Source organism: Schistocerca nitens, chromosome 6 (genome assembly GCF_023898315.1).
Source record: "Schistocerca nitens isolate TAMUIC-IGC-003100 chromosome 6, iqSchNite1.1, whole genome shotgun sequence".
NCBI classification, from domain to species: domain Eukaryota; kingdom Metazoa; phylum Arthropoda; class Insecta; order Orthoptera; family Acrididae; genus Schistocerca; species Schistocerca nitens.
Window position 1 is genome coordinate 367952889 of NC_064619.1, and position 16172 is coordinate 367969060.

General features: G+C 41.7%; 1 protein-coding gene across 1 annotated transcript in view; it reads right to left on the reverse strand.

Moving 5' to 3' along the window:
• Positions 1-16172, reverse strand: part of LOC126263365 (uncharacterized) — a 269682-nt gene that overhangs the window by 52346 nt on the left and 201164 nt on the right. Inside the window, exon 3 of the mRNA XM_049960457.1 lies at positions 9249-9400. Coding sequence (XP_049816414.1) covers positions 9249-9400 — 152 coding nt within the window. The remainder of the gene's footprint in view (positions 1-9248; positions 9401-16172) is intronic.

Genomic DNA, 16172 nt, shown 5'->3' on the forward strand with positions numbered 1-16172 from the left:
AGTCTTCAAATATTAGGTATGCTCCAAATTGAATTCTCATCTTACAAGGCAAAATTCTTCGTAACACGACAAAGATAAATGAAATACCTTAATGAGAGCAATACCGAGAATTCATTTAAGATAAGGAAATACAATTTTTCCCTAAAATTTCTTAAATCGTTTGAAACGGAAAACTTGAAGTGAAAACATAAACCATTAATAAAATATTACTACGAGGGCTATCCACAAAGTACATTACATTTTCGTTTGTGTCCGTTAGGGACGGGGCTAGCGCGGCCATCTTGGTGTAATGGCATTCCGCCGCTCAGTCGGCATCTTGCCGTGCTAGTGAGAGGTTCGTGCTGTACTCCGTTGAGTTACTGTGACAGTTTGAAATTTCAGCGTTAATTGAAAATGCCGCGAAGTGTGAAGTGCGTGCTGTAATAAGGTTTCTGACTGCAAAAAACTGTACACCGATAGAAATCTATCGGCAGCTTTGTGAAGTGTATGGGGACAACATAATCAGTGAAGGTGGAGTGCGTCAATGGGTCATAAAATTTAAAAATGGCCGAACTAACGTTCACGACGAAGAGCGAAGTGGAAGACCCAGCATAGTGACTGCCGAACTTGTCGAAAAAGTCGATGCCGCGGTCCGTGAAAACCGTAATTTCACAATAACGGAACTCTCTGAGTTTTCCACAAATTTCACGAAGTTTGTTGCACGAAATCATTACCGAAAAGCTTGGTTACCACAAGTTTTGTGCAAGATGGATACCAAAAATCTTGACAGAGATTCACAAAAATCTGCGAATGGCTGCAGCGTTAACGTTTTTGGACGCTTACGAGAAAGATGGCGACTCATTACTCGATCCCATCGTTACTGGTGACGAAACATGGGTTAAGCATGTGAACTGCGAGACAAAATTGCAGTCAATGCAGTGGGGGCACACAAATTCCCCCCAAAAACCCAAGAAATGCATGCAGACAATGTCGGCAAGGAAGGTGATGGCGACTGTCTTTTGGGACAGAAGAGGTGTGATTTTTGTGGATTTCCTGGAAAGAGGCACTACAATAAACTCTCAAAGGTATTGCCAAACTCTGCACAACCTGAGAAGAGCAATACAAAACAAGCGCAGGGGAAGTTGGGCTCAAAGATGTTGCTGATTCACGACAACGCCCGGGCCCACACGGCAAATGCCACTCGTGAAGTTCTCGAATCTTTTAAGTGGGAGTTGTTTCCTCATACGCCTACAGTCCCGACCTGGCACCGAGCGACTTCCACTTATTCCCAGCAATGAAGAAGTGGTTGGCTATGCAGCGTTTTGATGACGATGCACAGCTTCAAGAAGAGGTAACCACGTGGTTGAAGGAGCAGGCGACCGAATTTTACGACGAAGGAATTTCCAAGCTCGTCCAGCGCTACAACAAGTGCCTTAATTTAAATGGCAACTATGTAGAAAAGTAGTATTTAAGTGTGGCTTTCATCTGTATATAATAAAAAAAATTTCCAATACTTTATTTATTTTTAATTCCAAAACGTAATGTACTTTGTGGATAGCCTTCGTATAAGCTAAACAAGAAAACAAGAAACTTATCAGATCTAGACTTTTCTCTTATCAAAGCAGGGAAGTTCATTTGCTCTTAATATCTCTCTTATGCAAAAGGTAACACATTAAATTGGATCTTAAGATCTTTATCAAAGGAACCATTTGATTTAATCTCAATTTCTTCTTTGTGCAAAGGAAAACTTTTAATTAAGGTTTTATCAAAAGATGGGACATGAATAAATATCATGCAGTGCCAGGGACTCCCCAAAGGAATCGCCTGTGATGCTTGAAACAGACAATTCCCTCAAAACGTAATTTACAAATTAACGCACCGACAAGTTACTTGTTTTTCCTGAGGGCTTGCCCACGTGTGATGAACCAGTACGGTTACAAACAGCCAAACTCGATCCAGCAAACAAATTCATTAGGCATCACCAACTGGAGGCATCCATATAATAAATGCCATCGGCGGGCTATTCAGACTTAGAAAACTTAACATGGAATTACTGCCGTGCAGTCACAGCTCTTGCAAAAATGTGTGTGAGTTCTTAAGGGACCAAACTGCTGAGCTCAACGGTCCCTAGACTTACACACTACTTAAACTAACTTATGCTAAGGACAACACACACTCCTATGCCAGAGGGAGGACTCAGACTTCCGGCTGGGGGCCGCGCAGTCAGTGACATGGCGCCTCAATCCGCGCGGCCACAGCTCTTGCAGTCTGCGGTTTATATAAAGGGGCGCTGCGTTACTTCGAAGCACCGAGCGCGCGATAACCGATTCCAACATTTGAGTTCTGTAACATAAATACAGCTGGGGGCGGCATCCGTATCCAGGTTATAGATGAGTTCACAGTTCTCCCCAAATTAAGGGCGTAGACGCTCTACAATACCTCATTTCTCACTGCACCAAACACTCCATCACGCACACGACTCTTTAAGAAACAGTAATCACGCGTCCTTCACACTCTGGTTCGCTCCGGCGTGTATCCAGTGCGGCAACAAAGCTCCACCAGCCGTCCCACGGCACCGGTTATTAGTTTTCAGTGCAATTCCTCCTCTCCACGACGACAGCGTTCTTTACCGTCTTAGAGCGATCCCAAACCGGTCTACCGCCCACCGGCTCTGTTTCCGCCAGCGCGGCTCCGATCTCACAGCCAAACAAGCTGGCCTTTCGCGGACGTGGCCTTCCAACGGACGATCGGCAACGCGGCGAATTCGAAATGTGCGTGCAACCAGCGCAAGGGGCTTCTCCTTCTTTTCCCTGATTACCTGTTTTAATTCTGTCAAATCTATTAGATCTGCCCTTTCCTCTGCGTTTTCTTCTGTTGGCCGTTCAGCATCAGGATTATATTCATCTACATGGATACTCTGCAAATCACATTAAAGTTCCTGGCAGAGGGTTCATCGGACCACGTTCACAATTCTCTATTGTTCCAATCTCGTATAGCGCGTGGAAAGAATGAACATCTATATCTTTCCGTACGAGCTCTGATTCCCTTATTTTATCGTGGTGATCGTTCCTCCGTATGTAGGTCGGTGTCAAAAAAATATTATCGCATACGGAGGTGAAAGTTGGTGATTGGAATTTCGTGAGAAGATTCCGTCGCAACGAAAAACGCCTTTCTTTTAATGATGTCCTCCGCAAATCCTGTATCATTTCTGTGTCACTCTCTCCCATATTTCGCGATAATACAAAACGTGCTGCCTTTCTTTGAACTTTTTCGATGCACTCCGTCAGTCCTCTCTGGTAAAGATCCCACACCACGCAGCAGTATTCTAAAAGAGGACGGACAAACGTAGTGTGGCCAGTCTCCTTATTAGGTCTGTTACATTTTCTGAGTGTCTTGCCAATAAAACGTAGTCTTTGGTTAGCCTTCCCCACAACGTATTCTATGCGTTCCTTTTAATTTAAGTTGTTCGTAACTGTAATCCCTAGGTATTTAGTTGAATTTACGGCTTTTAGATTAACCTGATTTATAGTGTAACCGAAGTTTAAGGAGTTCTTTTAGCACTCATGTAGATGACCTCGCACTTTTCGTTGTATAGGGTCAACTGCCACTTTTCGCACCATTCAGATATTTTTTCTAAATCGTTTTGCAGTTTGTTTTGATCTTCTGATGACTTTATTAGTCGATAAATGACAGCGTCATCTGCAAAAAACCGAGGACGTCTGCTCAGATTGTCTCCCAAACCGTTTATATAGATAAGGAAGAGCAAAGGGTCTATAACACTACCTTGTGGAACGCCAGAAATCACTTCAGTTTTACTTGATGACTTTCCGTCAATTACTACGAACTGTGGCCTCTCTGGCAGGAAATCACAAATCCAGTCGCATAACTGAGACGAAAGAAGTCGTTTCTGAAAGTATTTGTATGGAGTGTAGCCATGTATGGAAGTGAAACATGGGCGATAAATAGTTTGGACAAGAAGAGAATAGAAGCTTTTGAGATGTGGTGCTACAGAAGAGTGCTGAAGATTAGATGGGTAGATCACATAACTAATGAGGAGGTACTGAATAGGACTGGGGAGAAGAGAAGTTTGTGGCACAACTTGACTAGAAGAACGGATCCGTTGGTAGGACATGTTCTGAGGCATCAAGGGATCACCAATTTAGTATTGGAGGGCAGCATGGAGGGTAAAAATCGAAGAGGGAGACCAAGAGATGAATACACTAAGTAGATCCAGAAGGATGTAGGTTGCAGTAGTTACTGGGAGATGAAGAAGCTTGCACAGGATAGAGTAGCATGGAAAGCTGCATCAAACCAGTCTCAGGACTGAAGACCACCAAAACAACAACAAACTTAGACGATATTCAAATGGTTCAAATGGCTCTGAGCACTATGGGACTCAACTGCTGAGGTCATTAGTCCCCTAGAACTTAGAACTAGTTAAACCTAACTAACCTAAGGACATCACACACATCCATGCCCGAGGCAGGATTCGAACCTGCGACCGTAGCGGTCCCGCGGTTCCAGACTGCAGCGCTAGAACCGCGCGGCCACTTCGGCCGGCGATATTCCATAAGCACGCAATTTCACTACGAGCCGCTTGTGTGGTACAGTGTCAAAAGCGTTCCGGAAATCCAGAAATACGGAATCGATCTGGAATCACTTGCCAATAGCACTCAACATTTCATGTGAATAAAGAGCTGGTTGTGTTTCACAGGAACGATGTTTTCTACACCGATATTCACTGTGTGTCAATAGACGGTTTTCTTCGAGGTAATTCATAATGTTCGAACACAATATATATTCCAAAATCCGCACCGCGGGATCAGCCGAGCGGTCTAGGCGCTGCAGTCATGGACTGTGCGTCTGGTCCCGGCGGAGGTTCGAGTCCTCCCTCGGGCATGGGTGTGTTTGTTTGTCCTTCGGATAATATAGGTTAAGTAGTGTGTAAGCTTAGGGACTGATGACCTTCGCAGTTAAGTCCCATAAGATTTTACACACGTTTGAACATGTTTCCAAAATCCTGCTGCATATCGACAATGATATGGGCCTGTAATTTAGTGGATTACTCCTACTACCTTTCTTGAATATTGGCGTGACCTGTGCAACCTTCCAGTCTTTGGGTACGGATCTTTCGTCGAACGAACGGTTGTATATGTTTGTTAAGAATGGAGCTAATGCGTCAGCATACTCCTAAAGGAACCTAATTGGTATACAGTGTGGACCAGAAGACTTATACTACAGATAGAGACAGTTAGATAGGAAAGAAGTGGCAGAAATCTCATTATGGCCGTGCGGAGTGGCCGCACGGTTTGAGGCGCTATGTTACGGACTGCGCGACGCCTCCCGCCGGAGGTTCGAGTTCTCCATCGGGCATGGATGTGTGTGTGTTGCTCTTAGCATAGTTGTGTAAGTTTAGGGACCGCTGACCTCAAAAGTTTGGTCCCTTAGGAATTCACACACTCACACACACACATACACACACACATACACACACACATCTCCTTATAAGCTCAACAATCACGTACTGTGTGATTGTAATTTTATGTATCCGTTAACATCACGCCAGAATCTGTTTTTAGGATGAGTCGTATGTCATCAGTCGTACAGTACGATGTGGTGCAGTGGTTACACTGGGCTCTAAATCCCTATACAACCTTCCAGAAATACTGTAGATCTTCTTTAGTGTGCAGTCTTGTCACGCAACACAAACACTTCTACTGCTGGATCTCCCCTCACTTCGATTTTAAGAATTTTGCTGTTTGTACTACTGTTCTTTACTGTAGCCTTGCCTTATTTATCGTTAAGTTATATTTTGTGCTACGTATGCTGCCCGTTTCACTTAACAGGTACTAAAGAGCATCGTTACTTACGGCTAAGGCTGCGGTCGCAGTGGCACCTGTGTCGGTGGATTCTGCCGACGATGGACATCGGCCGAAGACGCCATATCTTTTCAGATCAATACGCCATTATAAGCGCGGTCACACTACAGCCGATCTCATCGTTCGAACGTATAGACTTCGGATGACAATCGGTGAAATTCAAATCATTTTGTTTCCTTCAGTCACGTCGACCGATATTCTCACATACGAAATACGGCCTGTGAGAAACTAAGTTTACTCCAAGAAAGGGCGAGTTGTGGCATTCAGAGGATAAAATATAATCGGGATATATCTGGACTGATATAGCAGGTTTATTGGAAGCCAAGATTTTAGTGTAATTATAACCTCAAAAAATAATTTGTTAAAGTGAGAAGGATCTTACGCTTAAATTTATTGCAGTGGGCCTTGTTTGGGCTGTGGTAAGTGGACATTAAATGTCTACAAATTATTATTACGCTTACTGTCGTTTTTATGTCAGTTGTGTGGTCATTCCTAAACATAGCGTGGTCATTCCTAAAGACTAATTTAAAAACTAATACCTTCACTTTTGCACCTCAAATACTATTGAATTTATTCTATAACGTATTTTAGAGGTATGCTTTGTGCAAATGCATTAAAGATACTGTAGTATAGTTTATTTCCTTTATTAAAAGCTGCACTTGATCTGGAATAATACTGCCACCAGAAATCTTGTTACTTCCTTTCTCAATTCTGCTATACAAATGTTTAAAGACCATTGAAGTTTCCAGTTCTAGAACCTGATTATCTGAATACTGCTTTACTTTTGACCATTTTTAGAATAAAGTGAGCTGCTGTGAAACCACAAATCTACCTTTCATTAATTAAATAAACTTGCTTACTGGCATACAAATTTTATCCATGCATCAAATAACAGAAACATCACCTACTGTCACCACGTAACTTAACTATCATGTGCTTGTAACATCATTGCCAAAACCCTTACACATCCTACCACTGTAACATAATAAAACATACTCGGAACAACGCGTTTTGACAGATAATGTGATGTATCAATGAAACTACGTATTTACGTAATACAGACGTATAAATATGAAAAACATCAAGTACGGCATTTTAGCTTCAAAGATGGCAGCCTCTTCTGACGCTATTAGGTCGGGGAAGAAGGAAAGTGGTGTCACCAAGTTAAAGTGTTTTAAACTTTCGTGACATGGTGTTCTCCCTTTCATCTCATATATCTGTAACACTTTTTTGGTAATTCCAATAACTGCTTACACAGTGTGCAGTACTCACCACGTTCTTTTCGAGACAGATATGGCTCATTTATACGCTTTCGGCATCTTTTTAGTGTCAATGGCCGCAGTGCAGCACTTGTCTCCAAGCACAGAAGCTTATTCATTCCACCCTTTGAGGTTGAAATCTAACCCACATAGAATACATAGTATAGATACTAACCTAACGTATCTCCTTGACTCCGCCAGACTCTGACGAATGTGATCGGAATCACCGTGACCGAGCCGTTGGCCGATGTTATCGGGCGACCTCTGGTTGCGGCGTCCTTGCCACTGTGAACGCAGTCTAAGAGTCTACTGTCAGTCCATCTTAGAACACATATGTTTTCCCTTGTACTTATTTACTTTCTCCTCCTTCTTGTCCGCCCCTGGTAGCTGAGTGGTCGGCGCGACTGGATGTCATTACCTAACGGCCCGGGTTTGATTCCCGGCTGGGTCGGAGATTTTCTCCGCTCAGGGACTGGGTGTTGCACTGTCCTTATCATCATCATTTCATCCCCATCGACACGCAAGTCGCTGCAGTGGCGTCAGCTCGAAAGTGTAGCACCAGGCGAACGGTCTACCCGACGGGAGGCCCTAGCCACACGACATTTACATTTATTTACCTCCTCCTTTGTTTCATACACACGCGAGTAAATCAACAGTGGCGCAAACAGCCGTCGTGCGCTACACCATTGTTAACAACAGTTTTCCGTCGCATTTTGTACTTTCATTCCTCCCACTTGATATCTGTACATTATTCCTCTATTTCCTCACTTTATCAAAATCACCTTTATGTTTAGATCATTCCGTTTATCATCGTACACTGTTGAATACCACCTGCAGGTCCGCAAAAATTCAGAATCCACCTGAGAGCAGATGCAAGATCAGGTGGTTTGGCAGGTAGGTTTAGTTTCATTAAACCATACTGATTTTTTGTTTTTGTTTCTAATCTTCTGTATATTGATCTAAGTCAGCAACAGGCAAAAGTGAGATGTGAAACGAAGTATTCGACAATCTCAACATCTGTGTGGTCGAATTTTCCTCAACAGTGTAATAATTCCATTCTTGTAGGAGTGTGTTCCGTCACTGCTTTCGCTGTATCAACGCTAGCCTATTTTGGTGTAAATATTGTCCTCTTTAGTAGGGTGCATCCCTGTTCTACTCAAGTACAGTCGCCGATTTGACTTTATTTTTCCTTCCGAGTATCGAAATTATTGTATGCTATGACTACAATAACAATGAATCACAATTTCAACTCATCAAAATACCTGGGTGTACCAGTTTGTAGGACTATGATGTGGAATGAGCACGTAAGTTCAAACGTAGGTACAGCATGTGGCAGATTTGAGTTCATTGGTAGTACACAGGGAAAATCCAGTCAGTAAAGAAGATTGCTTATGAAACATACATGTGATGCATTCTAGAGTGTTCCCCAACAGTAAGAAATGAGAGTATGTGATTTCCTTTACAAACGGATTGCATTTTCTTAGAACCCTTCCAAAAAAATCTAAGTCTTCCATTTGCCTTCCGTAACACTGATTTTTCGTGATCATCATACTTCATATCGCTTCTTAGTGCTACCCATAAATATTTAAACGAAGTGATGTGGTAAAATTTTCGTGACTAGTGAGGTAGTCATATGCCATCGAGTGCGTTGTTGTAAGCATTATCTTATATTTTACTATTTAAATTCCAAAAGAGTCGAGTAACTTGATCTTTCATATATCTCGAGAAATGACATAGACGGAAAATTTGAGGCTCATCGACAGTAGTTGTTCGCGGGCATCACTCGTGAATAGAACAGGAAAACTAGCAAACAATATCCGATGTATCGAAAGCCACACACCACAAGACGATTTGCGGAATGTAGATGTAGCAGTAGAACCATAGGGGTGCTACTCCGGTGATGAAAGTTGGAAGTCTACTTGGAATTCACGAAGTAAGGGAGATGCTGCTGGCGGAGTGACCTGTGTGTTGGAAATCGAGACGTGCGACTGAGTACCTCAGGAGACAGGTGCTTCGCCCGCGGAGATAAATCTCCGATACACCGAGTTTCGTCAAAGAACGGGTTCTAATCTCCGTCGCTCTCCGAGTTGAACCTGTGACAGCCGCATGCAGAGGAGGGGACGTGACTCACCTTCGGAGCGCCCCTGGCAGGAGAAGGCGGTGCTCGGGATGGTGCTGTAGACGGGGTAGTCGGTGCCGGGCTCTCCGGGTACGGACTCGCGCAGCTCCCAGCGCCGGGGGTCGTCCACGTAGCGACCGCCGCCGTGCTTCTCCGGCCGGTACCTGCGCCCACAACAGCTGGTCACTCCACTGCAAAACACAGCCAGCCCTCGAGGAGTTCAGGTGAGTACTTGTATGTGTAGCAACGGCACGTGTTATTTCTGTGTTCTAGACAGGGAAACTTTGTGTTCGTGCTGAAAGGGGCTTTTCACTTAAGAAATGCGACAAAATAGTTTTTGACTAAGGCCTTACTGGCCGAAAGCTTTTTTTGTGACGTTTTTTTGTAGTACCTATCTGCTAGTCAGCATCTCCGCTATGTGATGCGTAGCAACTTTCCTTTTCATAATATTATTACGATCTTGTGAAACAAATTTTCAGTTGTGATTGCTAGTGGATAGGATGTTTGTGAACTTGGATTTCAGCAGATAACTGATGTATGTAGTGAACAAAGTGTATTAGGTGGACGAAGAGAACGAAGGCGATGCGATTGAGGAACTCGTTATCATGCAGATCGAGGCAATGGAATACGTTGATCTGTTATCGGAGTATACAGGACAAAATTCATTTGACTACACCGATAGTGTTACTGTAACTTTAAAATGTTACTGACTCTATCAACTTTATTAAATAGGGTTTTACAGTAAAACCGCTGATATTTGGTCATACCTAGAACAGATGGTGTGTCACTTATGACCCAGATATCTTGCCCTTTTAGTATCCTGTAGCATTGGGCTATTGTGGCTACTAATGTACCTGTTCTTTGAATTGTTGGATATTTTATTATAAAATCAACAAAAATAAAGTAATTTTTCAGAAATTATCAATTATTGTTTAGAAAACTTACACGTAACATCACATAACGAGCACAAATAACGTGCATTTATTGCGGACAGTTTTCTTACACGTATGGCACTTAACAAATTATTTGTTTCCAATGCAGTCAGACTTCACAAGGCGACGTGTTCACTTTTCTTGTCTCTCAGGAATATCTTGGGGAGTTGTGCGGCTACTGGTCTTCCTGGCTGCTATGTACTTCTCATCAAGCTTCTCTCTCAGCTGCAGTATGAAGTCCTTGCGTTTCAACTTTCCCTCGATTAGAGCATTGTACAATACCCAGGCATTTATCCCAGCCAAATCCAGCGAGTTGTAAAATGTAAGAAAAAGGCAAACTCTGGGTGGTGAACCTTTGATTGAGTATTTGCGAGCCACTCCATATTTACAGCAGTTATAAAATGTAAGTGGATCTGGCTTCTTTTTACGCCCAGTACCAATTTTCACATAAGGATGCATAATGCTGAGAATCGGGTCATTCTTGCTGCTCTTTCCATGATAAACAGTCAATGTCGTATCGTTGTTCTACAACAACACTGTGCTACACAACGCTTCTTTTGCTTTCTTGACTGAGGCTGGTCTTTCACTTGGTTGGTTCAAATGGCTCTGAGCACTATGGGACTCAACTGCTGTGGTCATAAGTCCCCTAGAACTTAGAACTACTTAAACCTAACTAACCTAAGGACAGTACACAACACCCAGCTCTTTCACTTGGAGATCGATTCACAGTGCCCATATCCTTAGTACTTATAGCATTTGCTTTCAGGATTTCAGAGACAGGTAAGGAGGTAGAAAAATTGGCACGTGTGACATCTCTTCTCTTATTCAAGTAAGACTGCACCAATGTATAGACAAAATTGTTGTAATTCAAAACTGTGTCTATGCAGCACACGGGCAAAAAAATGCATGGCAAACAAATAAAAATGCTACCTTCTTCATCATATGGTTCAAAGTCATCTTCTGACGAGAAATGTGAAACTACATGTCATGTTAACTCTTCCTCAGATGAAAACTCCAGAGGCTCACCTTCATATTCACGAGCCAAAATCTCATTTATGGCATTTACAATGCCCTCTTCTGTTCTTGGACGTTTGGCCATAATAAATGCGTTTGCCGCAAGCATTATTTGTACAGCTAGAATCCACTAATAACTCTGTAATTCATGCACCAAAGCACTGAATGTGCGGCACGTGTGTACACTCCCAGACGTGTTTCAATCCGATTTCCTTCGCCTCTACGACTGGAGAACTGCAGCGTCATCAGAAAATGACATAAAATGAGTTTTGAGAGTGTTGACCAAACAGAATGAAAAAGAAAAAACCATGAAGCGACATGATACGAAGTTATTATAATGGCTGCAGCAGTGGGATCAGAACTGACCTGCCCGTGGCTCTAGGTGAATGGATTTTTCTCTTTTACGGTTTCCCCGTAAAACGTAAAATTAGGTGTGATCGTTAAGTAACATATTTGAAACAAACTCATAGAAATTCAGCAGACGCGACAATAACACAAAATAATGAACGACGAAAGAATTACGGAAGAGATCACGTGTGACGCAGCCGCGGTTCTAGTGTTGGAATTGTTTGTATCACTTTTTGGCACGTGGCGGTCGTGCGAGTAAACGCTCGCTGTACCTACGGTGTCGCATGTCGGCCACCTTTGAGATAAGCCTAGAGGCCAATACCGCCTTTGAGGCTTTGACAAATACCGCTGCTGCCCCTTTTCCGTCTATGTTTCATTGTTCATGTCGTTCAGTCGACGCTTCACTACCACTGAATGATGGACGTGTTTTTCTTAGTTGTACAATTTTGTGATTTTCAATTTATCTAAGAAATTAAAAATGAGGGAAAAAAATTTAGCCATTTTCACCACAAACTATATTTTTTTCAAAAATTCCTTCCTTGTCAAAACCACAAGAACAACTAGCTTATGCTGACGAAAATAAAGAAAATATACAAGGTGAAGTTAACTCTTTATGGCGAAATTTGAAAAGTAGTAACAACGCTGAAGGTGAAGTAGATTCGAAAATGATATAATTGTAAATAAAACTGACGAGAAAGGAAATTACAGCTACAGATTTTTTTTCAAAAATTCCTTCCTTGTCAAAACCACAAGAACAACTAGAGCCCGTGGGCGTAAAAGTATGTTCAAGTTTTATATTATTTTGATAGATAACTTTCTCCACCGCTAAAAATATATTAAGTGTTCCGTAACAAATTGAAAAACGGAACAACCCAGTCAGTTAACTTGTTGTTCACTACTTACAAAGCAAAGTTAGCAACCTCATCATTCTGTCTGTCTGTTCGAGGTATTCTCGATTTCAACACAGTTCTCACTACCTTGTAGCTGGATTCTTCAAGGTAATTTAATATACATATTGTGAGAAATGCCCATATTCAACGTTTCACATATTTACTTTTAATTACAGGAAGAAACTCAACAGGAAGTACCAGAAGAAACTAAGGATATTAATATGCAGTTAATTAATTCAGACAATACCTAAATCAACGTCCAGTCAGAACACTTCTAGGAATAAAATTGTAGTATTAGAATTTGAGCTCAATAGCTTGTTGTTAGCAAGCAACAGATGAAGCAATAAGGAAAGACGTTCAACAGGAAAAAACATACTGAAGAGGAAGATCAGCACAGCCGAATGACGAAAAAATCGTCATTCTAGCAAACAAAAAATTCTATAAATTTGTGAAAGTAATTCCGACTTAGCAGCAGCTCTTGAAATTCGAAATATTATTAATCTACCTGGAGTAGAAGAAAATAAATCCGGTTTATTTGAAACCATAAACATGAGCAAATGTATGCTATCAGTCGATCAGACTCTTTCCCAGGCGAGTCAATACGGAAGAAGGAGAGAAACACATGGTAACTGTTCTGTTAAAATGTGCAAACCACACTACGCTACATGTAAACCATAAAGATAGCAAATTTTATACAGCTGCGATAAGAAGCCTTGACTCTTTAGCTTCAATCTAATAATTTCTAAGTTTAAAATTCCAAATTATGTGACGTCACACCAGGGGCGGGGAGGGGATGGGGGTGGAGATACAGATGCGGCCACCTGTGACAAGGACGTGAATTGGGGCGTAGGGCTCCAAAACTCATTAAATTCGTGTGATGTAAATTATGGAGGGTCCGTTTCTGGCGAGTAATGCATTTGCAATACAGCGAGCTTTCAAATGTGACATGTTGCTTGTTTTGTAGATAGCAGTTTCCGGTAAAACGTAGTGTAAGAGAAAGTCGATAGGAATGGAACCACCCCTCTAAAACAAAAACAGATGTTTAATCAGAAACCGAAAGTCAACTAGTATGAGATGGGAGAAGCGGAAACCTGTAAGGTTAAGTTACCATCAATTATCAAATGAAAAGGGGGTCATGTAACGCAGCAAATAGTTAGTTACGTGGGAAAGACATTTGAGCGTAGCTTTTTCATTCTAGGGCTACGTCGCATTTTGTACAGAACAAGGCAAATGCTGGTGATAGCACATAAGGCAACAGAATTTACTCGACGTGTTGTGCAGCACTTTTAAAGGTTGTTGACGTGCGTTTCACCCATTCCTCGTGGACGCCAGCCTACATATGCACCTGAAAGCGAGCACAAGCATCGAAACCTGCTCCCTGAGATGTGCAAGATTTATGACCTTCACCACATACACAGTTATCATCACGTGTCGCCACAGATACTACGATCCGGGGAACGTGGCGGCCACTTTTACCACATTTACTAACAAGCATTCTTTAGTTGTACAGTCCATTTTATCAAGACACTTGTTCACAATACTCCACAAATTCTCGATGGAATTTGAGTCGGGTGAATTACCAGGCCATTGAAGCACATAAATGTTGTTTTCTTTAAAGAACGTCTTGACTGGTTACGAAATGTGACTCAGGGCCAGATCGTGTTGAAATGTTCCTCCACCATCTGCAAAGGTTTGTAGAACGACACAATCCTGCTCCTAAGGATTTCCATGTATTTGGTTGAATTCATGCAGTCAACAGGAACTAGTGTTCCAGAGCCATTTGCAGTGAAGATACCTCATTACATATTTTTGGGAAATTATTTTACAGTCTGTTCAAGATGATCAGCTCTCGCTGCCTCATGGGTGCTTCGCCTAACAATCGTTGTTCTGTGTACTTGAACAATAAAATATGATTCATCACTGAAAATTACAAGTTTCTAGTCATTGAATGTTCAAGGTTTATATATGCCAATTATTTTTCTTCATGGCACGTTTAACAACGGCTTCTTTATTGACTTTCGTGCCTTCCGCCCGCAATCATGCAATAGTGCTGCTGCTCGCAGTGTGGTTTCAGCGGCCTGACTGCAGTCGTGTGTATGAGTTGCGTTTGTGTGTGTGTGTGTGTGTGTGTGTGTGTGTGTGTGTGTGTGTGTGTCTGGCCATTTTTGACGAAGGCCTTACTGGTCTAAAGCTTTATTTGTGACAGTCTTTTGTTGTACCCATCTGCGATTCGAAATCTCCGCTGTATGGTGAGTAGCAACTTTCCTTTTCATAATTTGTTACATTCCATCCTAGATTATCCATTGTTTGACTTTCACGAGATCTGTCAGGCGAGTAGCAGAAACACATTCCTGCTGGCCGGGGTGGCCGAGCGGTTCTAGGCGCTACAGTCTGGAACCGCGCGACCGCTACGATCGCAGGTTCGAATCCTGCCTCGGGCATGGACGTGTGTGATGTCCTTAGGTTAGTTAGGTTTAAGTAGTTCTAAATTGTAGGGGACTGATGACCTCAGCAGTTAAGTCCCATAGTGCTCAGAGCCATTTGAAAGCCAAACACGTTCCTCACTACTCTAACCTTAAAAACCACTTGCATTGGAGGATGTTACAATGTTACATCATCTTCCGGTGGTAAAACATGGATAGTATATATTCTAGTGTAGTCTGAAGGAAAATATTCGTTGTAATTATGACAGAACTAGCGACCTCCCCTGCCTCGCTAGTGTAGCACAAAGTGTCTACATCTGGACGACTTGTATGCTGTAGCGGTGATTTTGCTCATGGTGTGGGGAAAGGAGCAACGCGTCATAGTGAAAGATACAGAGTCGAGCAAGTGTGACAGGGATTTCCCCTTTCACTGCTACGAACACTATATCATCATAGCGCGCCAATGCGTAGCATACAAAGTATTGTGCCATAATATAAGAATGAAATTAAAAATTAAAATAACTTTTCCAAGCTTCGTTAGGGTATGCTTCAGTATATTAATGTTAAAATTGTTAAATCTCAGAAAGATCAGATGAATACGTTCTGCTAAATATATTGTTTTAAGAAAAAATAAGTGGCTGTAAATAATGAAGCTAGAAAGCCAAAAATCGTGCAGAATGTGCCAATGTATGTCACAATCAAAAATTACAAGTGTCAGCTTGATTGTTTGCAATATTTTGGTCGTAATTGGCGTTTTTACGAAAAATTGAAGGCCCTAAATAATTCACAAAGAAAGATGATAATTCATATGAAGCGTCAGTTTGATATAAATCCACGAAATATGTAACACCAATAAGCTACCTCTATTAGTTTTCAAGTTAATTACTAAAAACTAAATTTGAAACAAAAACGTCCCTATTCGTAAAAGATTAAGTATTGCTTGTATTTGTTGTGGAAAGTTCTAATTACAACACTCGATTACACTGATGAAATAATACAGCTGTACCAAGTTTCAGGACTTTAGTATGAATAACAATCACTACAAGGAATCTTAAAGAGGCAGTTCGGAGGTCATGTGTTACTGTCGGTTACATTCTAACATTCAAACTGGCAAAGTTTGAATGCAGTCGAGCTAAATCTTTTTAGTAACTACAGCCAATTCATTCATATAAAAGGCAATTTATTCATATTGATTCATTCATATAAAAATTTAGAAAATTATAAACTATTAAACGACAGCGGTATTAATTAATACGTGTCCGAAAAATGGATCATTTAGAGGCTGCTACATTTGCCTAAAGCAGTTGCTAGCAGATGTTTCACCAGCGG